The 10,380-nt window shown below is 39.7% G+C and overlaps 1 protein-coding gene across 1 annotated transcript in view; it reads right to left on the reverse strand.

Annotated features, from left to right (window-relative positions):
• LOC102191983 (protein NLRC3-like) overlaps positions 1-10,380 on the reverse strand; it is a 17,645-nt gene that overhangs the window by 4,171 nt on the left and 3,094 nt on the right. Inside the window, exons 3-5 of the mRNA XM_013914789.1 lie at positions 7,101-7,226; positions 6,915-7,016; positions 5,562-5,640 (exon numbers count right to left, since the gene is read on the reverse strand). Coding sequence (XP_013770243.1) covers positions 5,562-5,640; positions 6,915-7,016; positions 7,101-7,177 — 258 coding nt within the window. The 5' untranslated portion in view covers positions 7,178-7,226. The remainder of the gene's footprint in view (positions 1-5,561; positions 5,641-6,914; positions 7,017-7,100; positions 7,227-10,380) is intronic.

Genomic DNA, 10,380 nt, shown 5'->3' on the forward strand with positions numbered 1-10,380 from the left:
TAAACATGAGAGGTTTTTGGACAAAGTCGGTGTTTTTGTTTAAGCACTGCTTCCAGCCAAGAGTGATACCATATATGCCCTATAGCTGCAGAAAAGGCTAACATTGTTATATTTTTACAAAAAAAAACAAACAAAAAAAACAAACAAAAAAAAAAACAATTAAAGATAAGAGGTTTTAGGACAAAGTTTGTGTTTGCCATTTTTTAAGCACCGGTTCCAAACAAAGGAGGTATGTTGTATCAATAGAAAAGGCTAACTTGGTTATCATTTTGCGGAAAAAAAGGAGACTGCTAAAAGTAAAAACATAATAGGTTTTTGGACAAAGTTTGTGTTCTTCATTCTTTAACCCTTTAAGACCTACCATAGAACCAAAGCCGCCAGAGCTTATATTATATTTTTACATGTTGTGGAGCCACTTTTGGGAGCATTTCAAGTTGATATACATCAATACAACCATTATAGTCCAAATTTTAATAATATGTATGCATTAAGTGCATAGTAATTACATACATTGCAAAGAAAATTGCAATAAACTACAAAATAATTTGAAAATCATTTTTGTTTTTTTAACATATATTTCTAGTTAGAGAAATTTAAGAAGCATTTGTCAACCGCATTTGGAGGAGTCCACAAATTTGGCCAGCCGCGTCGCTGTTTTTTAAGAGGCAAAAAAACAGCATATGCATCAAAATGAACTATTTCCAGCAGTGCAATATGAGTCTTAAGCATCCCAGAAACGACACAGAAAGTCATGAAGTCAAACATAACTTTTAAAAACACCAGTATAGGCTCATAAGGCCCTGATGGTAAAAAACTACATTTCCGCAAAATGACTTCACTTCCGGTTTTGGGCAGGTCATGGCGGACACGCGATAGTTCGCGCTGATGGACGTAGGAAGTGTTAAGAAGAACTAATCGGATCAGCAAAGCGTGTTTCTGGAATATTATGTTTTTGTTGCTGCAAGTGCTTTTTATGCAGTTTTTGCAAAGCTATGTGTGGAAGGAAACTGTGACCTAGGACAAGCTGGTGGCATAAGATGTAAGTACAACTCCTCTGGTTTCATATTCAAAAAAAATTATTGCACTAGCTTACGTGGTTGCAGTGCTACCGGGATTTAAAAATAGTTACGCAAAACGGAGCGTGCCCACTCCGACCGGCTTTAAAGGGTTAAGCACCGGTTCGAGCACCGTTTAAGCACTGGCACCGTTTCAAAAGTACCGGTTTGGATAAAACCTAAACGATACCCATCCCTAATCTCTCATGACTAGGATATGGTTTATCTAAATCAAAGCCAAATAAGAGAAAAAGCAAAATAATTAATAAACTAATTTAATTACGAGTCTCAATGAGGTCAAAAGCTAAAGAATAAAAATTTGTTTTAAGATGTGTTTTAAAAGTGGAGCATGAAGGGGTCTATTGTGCAAGGGCAAGTTATTCCATAATTTAGGAGCCACGATAGAAAAGGCCCTGTCTCCTCCAAGCTTCCTTCTGGATTTCGGTACTTCCAGGAGCAGCTGGTCAGCTGACCTAAGAGAGTGATGGGGTCCAAATTCATGGGCTGCATCCTCCTGAGGCCGCATTTGTAGGCCGATTACGTCACAGCGACGCGGCTGGCCAAATTTGTAGACTCCTCCAAATGCGGTTGACAAATGCTTCCTCCTTTTCCCCAGATTTGAAAGATGGGTAGGGTGTATCCTTCATGACCCACCATATCTCAGAATTCATAGCGCGGCCCAGCCAATTGCAGTTTCCAACAATGGCGGCAGCTACTTAGTTTTATTTAATACTCTTATTCTTTCTGGATCACAAATTACATTTTTAACATATTTTCAGGCGAGAATGTAGCTGTGTAAACTTCAAATATCTGCTCGGTTTATCAAGACATCACATACTTGCAAAAGTGCTCCCAATGTCTTGGAGACGTCTGTTACCCACTAGCTCCATAGCTAGCCAGCTCACTAAAGCCAGCGAAAACAGCGAGCTACCGGCACATCATTTTAAAACCCCATTTTTCGCTACTCAGGTTAAACATGATAAATATAGGTCATTTATATAACTTAAAAATCTTATTGTTTGGCTCTTTTCAGTGTTTTATTTATTTGTGAGTAAACCAGTTTGGCTGAGATTAAAAGTTCTAAAGTTTTCACACTGCTGAATAAACGTCAAATGGAAAACTGATTAAAGAAATAAATAAAATAAATGCATGGAACACTGTTTCGAGGTGCTGCCTAGAAAGATTTCACTCTTGCCAGTCGCTTTAAATGATAAAAGCTGGACTTCACTACTCTAATTTGGCTGGCCAATTAAAAAAAAACAAAAAAAAAAGCATCACTGTCCAACTTAAAACCTAGGTCAGATACAACAGGTTTAAAATAAACTTCCAAGGGTCCCAAATCAACAGAGGAAGGCTCACGGGGACCACTGGGTCCAAACACCAACACCTCTGTTTTCTTTTTATAAAAAGGTTATTTAAAAGGTTTAAAGCCAACCAAACTTTAATATCATCTAGACATGTCAAGAGAGGTTTCATGGAGATACCATCCTTCTGTTTTAATGGCAAATAAATTTGGCAGTCACCGGTGTTAGGTTGAAATAGTTAAATGTTGCCACTGTGTTACTTACATTTGTAAGCCTTGCCTTAAACTGTATGATCAAAGACATTCTTCTGTTTCTATCCTCCTCCCTAGCCTGTTGAATGGGTAATTAGCTATAGTGTTTAACTACAGGCACATCCTATGTGAAGGTTCGGTTTCTGTTCTTATGTAGTGAGGATGTTTACTTCTTGCCATTTATGACCTCACCTGTGTTTGTGTATAGTAGACAGTTACAGTAATTGAGCCATATACATCGTAAGGGAGATGACCCTTTTGTGATCAGCAGGAAGTCACACAAACGCACCCCCCATTCACACACACTCACTCACGTGCAACTACCAGAAGGTACCATCTGTGCAGTCTTCAATTTTGTTGAAGAAAGATGTTGAATCTATTTAATTATTGTAGGAAAATAATTGATTTCTGTGCATTTTTTTTTTTTTTTTTAAAAACACGTGCATTAAAAAAAAAGTCGATTACATTGATTAAGCATCATCAGGCGGCGGGTGGGGAGGTGGTTCCCTATTTTTTTTGCTGGGAGTTGGCAACCCTATTAGTTAGGTTGTTTAGTATTTCTGCTAATCACTGTTTAGAATACCAGAACACGGAGGATGGTGTAGATTTAAGTTTATTAGATTGATCAGTATTGCTCAACTATGACATATTTTGGGTGCAGTGTTTTTTTTGCATACAGGTATAAAGGTGCCATCTCTAGTCCTGACCAACCACTTCAGAAGCAAAAGGTGAGTGGAAAAGATATACCAAAGACCTGACAAGCCTGGGAACTACAAAACTTCTAATAACCAAAGTAAATCTATAGAGATGATTTCATTTATTATGGAAAAAAGTTCTGAAAGTTTCTGAGGCTGGTGACTGATGAATTTATCCTCAGCAGCAGAGGTGACTCGGTCTTCCTTTCCTGGGACAGTCCTCATGTGAGCCAGTCTTGTTGTAGCACTTGATAATTTTTGCAACTGCACTTGGGGACACATTCAAAGTGTCAGTTCTTAAAGTAATGATGGACTGTTGTTCTCTATACTTAGAATTCATATTATGGCAAGAACTAATCAGCTAACAGTTTTCAAATAGGTTGGAACAATACCTGACAGCCTAAGCTTCTACATAGCACAACTGATGGTCTCAACCCCATTAAGAAGGCAAGAAATTCCACAAATGAACCATGACAAGAAACAAGTGTAAGTCAAAACCTTACACAGGTGACTGAAGCTCATTGAGAAAAGACCAAGGGTTTATAGTGCCAAAGGGTGGATACTTTGACATCTTTCTTCATATACAGTGGCTTGCAAAAATATTCGGCCCCCTTGAACTTTCCCACATTTTGTCACACAGCCACAAACATGAATCAATTTTATTGGAATTCCACGTGAAAGACCAACACAAAGTGGTGTACATGTGAGAAGTGGAACGAAAATCATACATGATTCCAAATATTTTTTACAAATAAATAACTGCAAAGTGGGGTGTGCGTAATTATTCAGCCCCCTTTGGTCTGAGTGCAGTCAGTTGCCCATAGACATTGCCTGATGAGTGCTAATGACTAAATAGAGTGATTACTGTGTGTAATCTAATATCAGTACAAATACAGCTGCTCTGTGACGGCCTCAGAGGTTGTCCAAGAGAATATTGGGAGCAACAACACCATGAAGTCCAAAGAATACACCAGACAGGTCAGGGATTAAGTTATCGAGAAATTTAAAGCAGGCTTAGGCTACAAAAAGATTTCCCAAGCCTTGAACATCCCACAGAGCACTGTTCAAGCGACTATTCGGAAATGGAAGGAGTATGGCACGACTGTAAACCTACCAAGACAAGGCCGTCCACCTAAACTCACAGGCCGAACAAGGAGAGCGCTGATCAGAAATGCAGCCAAGAGGCCCATGGTGACTCTGGACGAGCTGCAGAGATCTACAGCTCAGGTGGGGGAATCTGTCCATAGGACAACTATTAGTCGTGCACTGCACAAAGTTGGCCTTTATGGAAGAGTGGCAAGAAGAAAGCCATTGATAACAACTGGGGGTGCTTCTCTTCAGCAGGGACAGGGAAGCTGGTCAGAGTTGATGGGAAGATGGATGGAGCCAAATACAGGGCAATCTTAGAAGAAAACCTCTTGGAGTCTGCAAAAGACTTGAGGCTGGGGCGAAGGTTCACCTTCCAGCAGGACAACAACCCTAAACATAAAGCAAGGGCAACAATGAAATGGTTTAAAACAAAACATATCCATGTGTTAGAATGGCCCAGTCAAAGTCCAGATCTAAATCCAATCGAGAATCTGTGGCAAGATCTGAAAACTGCTGTTCACAAACGCTGTCCATCTAATCTGAATGAGTTGGAGCTGTTTTGCAAAGAAGAATGGGCAAGGATTTCAGTCTCTAGATGTGCAAAGCTGGAGACATACCCTAAAAGACTGGCAGCTGTAATTGCAACAAAAGCTTGTTCTACAAAGTATTGACTCAGGGGGCTGAATAATTACACACACCCCACTTTTCAGTTATTTATTTGTAAAAAAATGTTTGGAATCATGTATGATTTTCGTTCCACTTCTCACGTGTACACCACTTTGTATTGGTCTTTCACGTGGAATTCCAATAAAAGTGATTCATGTTTGTGGCTGTAATGTGACAAAATGTGGAAAAGTTCAAGGGGGTCGAATACTTTTCAAGACACTGTATTTGATGTCTTCAGTATATATCTGCAATGTAGAAAGTAGTAAAAATGAAGTAAAACCATTCAATGAGGTGTGTGCTGCGTGTGTGTGTGTGTGTGTGTGTGTTGCTCTATAGGTCATGCCTGGTTGTTCATACAATTTTCTTCACCTCATCTCCACTACTGCAGACAACTAGGCAACTGGCTCTATCTCCTAAACTACAACACAATCCACACACCCAGCATGGAGATGAGTGAACAGAAAAGAATTGTAGTATTGTAGCAGTTGTACATGTACAGACCATAAATATGGAGTCCAGCTGTGTTTGATGCTGCTGGGCAGACTGATCACTGAGAACCTCTGAGCTCTGCTGATCCACCCTGTGGAGGAATTGTAAAGAATAAATGAGAAAACATAGAGCTGGCTATCCAGGATGCTTATGGTTCTTAGTGCCTTAAGAAAACATAAATAAATAAAAGCAACACAGCTGTCTCCTGCGAATGCTTGGGGCTCTAAAAGTGCCTTGTAGTATCTGACGCAAAGACAGTTAAGTGAAGGTCAGTGGCTTTTTGCATTCTTTACGACTCGTGTTTTTCAAAACACTAACACAAAGTTCATGTCATGCTGTGCTGCCAAACATGGTATAGGTTGAGCAGCATAGTTGAGTATATGAGTGAAAAACTTACCAGGTCTTCTCTGCTAATTTCAAACAGATTATTCTGCTATTGACTACCGTTTTGAGGTTTTGGTATCCCAGATACTGACAATCAGAAGCTGACTGGTGCCTGTGAGCATGGACCCTGCTACAGTGGTCAGTTGGGGTTGGCTAAAACCATGCCACGTTTGACTGATCTGGATTGGGCCTATGCCATAAGGCAACTTCAAAGGTCACCATAAAGTTAAGTTATCATTTTGACAAATTGATGGGAAATATTTTCTTTAGTAAAAAGAAAAAGCAGCAAAAAAGCAGTTCTCTGTTAGCTCATTAACAGGAAACTGAATAAGAGTGAGTGACAACCACAGAAACACATTCACAGAAATATAATTATCCGATAACTCGGGTAACCTGTGTAACTCATCTTTGGATATATTTACAGGTAACTATTCTAATTAGCCATTTCTTTCTGTTAAAGCAGACAAACACATGAGTATCAACTTAGCTTCAATTTAAAGCCACTGAGGGGATGTACACGAAGGCTGGAACTGAGGGACTTACTGTACTATAGTACACCAGTTTCTAGACAAAACAAAGTCTAAACTTTTTTCTTCTGGTTTTAGATTAAATGTTCAGTGCTAATGCTCTTGCTTATATTTATTCTTTTAAAAAGCAGTTTAAGACTCATTTATTTAGATTGGCTTTTAATTAGATTTTTTGCTGTATGTTTGATTTTTGGTGTATTTTATGTATATCTGTTTTATATGACTGTGAAGCACTTTGTGGTTTTTATCCTGTGAAGAGTGCTATATAAATAAATTGAATTAAACTGCTCTTGATTTTATCCCTGCAAGAATCCACAAACCTCCATAAAAACAAACTTGTCAGCAGGACAATGTGTGTAAAAATGTGTGTAAGAAAGAGCTGAGCTGAGATTAAACATGATGGAGGATTTATTCACAGACACCAACTCACCAAAAGCATTAAGACACACATTACCTCTCTGCAGGAGAACAGCAGCCTTCTTTAAACCCAATATAAAAAGGAATCGACTGGTCACTCTTGAAGGAAAAACAGCTGGGTTCAGGTCCAGGTTGGTTCCTGTGAATAATGATGGTGCAGTGATGTGAGTGCTGATCTGTGACATGGAGAAGAGTCATGGACATTTAGAGATGGTCATCTCACCTCTGACCTTTGTCCTGGCTCTCTCTGTCTCTTTTAGAGGGAGGGACTCCCTCCTCTATGTCCTCACACTTATCCATGCTGCTGAATTCACATCCACATCAGCTCACACACATTTTTTACCTTTGCCTGCAGAGAAAACACAAATCATTCATGTGCACATCAATTGAAATCCTACTTTTCATCGTGTGTGCTGTCCACATATCAGCTGCTTCATTTCTGCCACAGCTGGCCTTCTCAAGACAAGGCGGCCATTTACATGAAAAGGGAAAGACCATGTCAAGGAGGGGGCCTAAGGGTACATCTTTTGCCATCTTACAATGCTGTGATTGCAGCCATTCCCCAACTCTCTGTGAATGGTACTCATGGCTATTTATCAATGGTCTTTGATCAATGATCATGACTGTTTGCATATTAATGATCAAGAAACTGACCTCACAGCCCATTATTCATTCAGTGGGCTGGTTTCATTGTTTATGCAAATGTACTGTTTAAGGTTGGGGAAACCTGCAGTCACCCGAGACGTAAGAAGTCACTTGGTTAAGTGACAAAACGTTTCTCCCAATGAAAACACCACGTCCAGATGAACAGAATCAAACTTTTAAATGTGGTGTTTAGGATCAGAAAAAAGGAGGATTCAGAAAACTGATAGCAGCTCTGAGAACTTCTTCTGTATAACTATTTGTGATCAGAGATTAAGTCCTGATTTTGAACTGTTGTTAACTCCATGGACTCACGCGGAAAACTACAGTGACATTAATATTAGAGCACAGCTGAGAACTTATACGAGTATGTACGCATATAACGGAAGTCATACTCTAAATGCAGTCACACTTTAATTGAGTATTTCTAAAGTGTGGTGATACTTTAAACATTTTAAAACTTTTTGCAGCCTCAATGAAACATTTAGAGGATTTATTGATCAACTTCAGTGGATTTATGATCAGACATAGAAGCTGTTTTTATTGGAGGTGTTCACCAAAACCATATTCAAGTCATAGTTTAATTATAAACAAAGACTTGAAGGTGAGACACTCAGCTTTAAGTTTTGCACAAATTGTTGGGGATGTGCTCTTACACTTACACTTTGACCTATGACATGTATGAGTGTGCACGTGTAATAAATTAAATTTTTAAAAAAATCAAATTATGATGGCTGTGCCAACAGGTTATGAGTCCAGAAGGGAGCAGTTAACACAGATTATACATCTACAGAGATGACAAAAACTGTGTGTTATGTGAGGCAAAGTTCCTGGGGCACCTCTAGAGCAGGGCTGGGGAACTCAAGACCTCAAGGGCTGGTTTCCTGCAGGTTTTAGATATCACCCTGGGTCAAACAAATGATTAGCTCATTACAGGCCTCTGGAGAACTTCAAGACATGTTGAGGGAGTAATTTAGTCATTTAAATCAGCTGCGTTGGATCAAGGGCAGATCTAAAACCCGCAGGACACCGGCCCTTGAGGCTTGGAGTTCCCCACCCGTGCCTCTAAAGGAAGAGAGAGGCCAATGAGGATTAAGACAATGAAAAAGATGACAAAAATGAAGAAGACTATGGCAAAGTGTCCCAGTAAGAAGGACAGACAAATAGAAGGAGGTAATGTAAAGTAATGTTAACCTGATATAATTGTGGCCAAAATAAATAAATAACCTGGCAAGTCCAGAGGACAGAAATGGTGCTGCACTTTTTTTCCCCTTCCACTCATAAAGATTCAAACTGGAGATGAAGAAAGAAAGCCAATGCAAAACAAACAACTGGCACTGAAGACAACGGATTAGCACTCAAGATAGGTGAATTCTAAGTTTGCGGATTGAAACAAAGGACTTGTGGTTGATGTTAGGGCAATGTCACACATAATAACAGACATTGAGAAGTCTATAGACTTTAATGAAATGGCCTGTATTTATATAGCGCTTTACTAGTCCCTAAGGACCCCAAAGCACTTTACATATCCAGTCATCCACCCATTCACACACACATTCACACACTGGTGATGGCAAGCTACATTGTAGCCACAGCCACCCTGGGGCGCACTGACAGAGGCGAGGCTGCCGGACACTGGCGCCACCGGGCCCTCTGACCACCACCAGTAGGCAACGGGTGAAGTGTCTTGCCCAAGGACACAACGACCGAGACTGTCCAAGCCGGGGCTCGAACCGGCAGCCTTCCGATTACAAGGCGAACTCCCAACTCTTGAGCCACGATCGCCCCACGATTAATGAGACCTTTAAACCATAACAGTATTTTCTGGAGTTTACTGGCAGAGCAAGAAGGACTGGCATTGCATTGAAGGGGGTGAATTGAAGTCATCAGGAACTCTGAGACAAGTGCTGTACAATCATTGTTTTCATATCCACATCTTCTTGGTCAAAGCAGCGATAGCCATTGCAGCTTCAGTCACTCTCTGTGAGGGGTGCAATGAACGGGTGCATCCACAAGAACAAGTGTATGACAGACTTTACTATCTAACCACTATAAGTTTTGAAATTAATGATGGGTATCATTCTTGCAATAAAAAAAAAAAAAAAAAGTGTAGTACAAACGCCACACTATACACTAACAGGGAGAATCTTTCAAGAATGAAAGTGTTTTGATCAGTTTGTTTAGCATACAAACGCAACAAGAAAAAGCTAGACTCGCAATGTGAAAAGTTTGTTTAATTTTTCTTAAACAAGTTCTTCAAATCCTGAAGGTTTAGTGGAGCCTTTCCATGAACTCTGAGCTTTAGTTCTTTCCATAGATTTTCAGTTGGATTAAGGTCAGGTGATTGGCTGGTTTATTCTAGCATCTTAATTTTCTGTCTCCAAAACCAACTGACAGTTTCATTGAATCTCTTTTTGGGATCATTGTCCTGGTGAAATGTTCACACTGGTTTCATCTTCATCATCCTGGTAGGCGGCAGCAGATTTTTTTTTTTTTTTAAATCAAGAATGTCTCAATACATTTTCCATTCAATTATATAAAGCTTGCCAGCTTGATGTTCCCACCTCCAGACTTCACTGGGTGATATGGAGTGCCTTTTGATCTCAAAACATGGTGTGGCATCCAAAGAGTTCAGTTTTGGTCTCATATGATCAGACTTTATTCTTCTAGCATTTCACAGGCTTGTCTAAATGTTGATCAGTAAACTTCAAAAACACACTTCAACATGCTGTTTCTTCCGCTATGGAATCATGTGTGGTGAGCATTCATACAGTCGATGGTGGTTAAGTGCATTGAAACACTGATACATGCTGATTCCTTTCTACAGGGAGTGCAGAATTATTAGGCAAATGAGTATTTTG

The sequence above is a fragment of the Pundamilia nyererei genome, unplaced genomic scaffold (genome assembly GCF_000239375.1).
Source record: "Pundamilia nyererei isolate P.nyererei 1_Seehausen unplaced genomic scaffold, PunNye1.0 scaffold00224, whole genome shotgun sequence".
NCBI lineage: Eukaryota > Metazoa > Chordata > Actinopteri > Cichliformes > Cichlidae > Pundamilia > Pundamilia nyererei.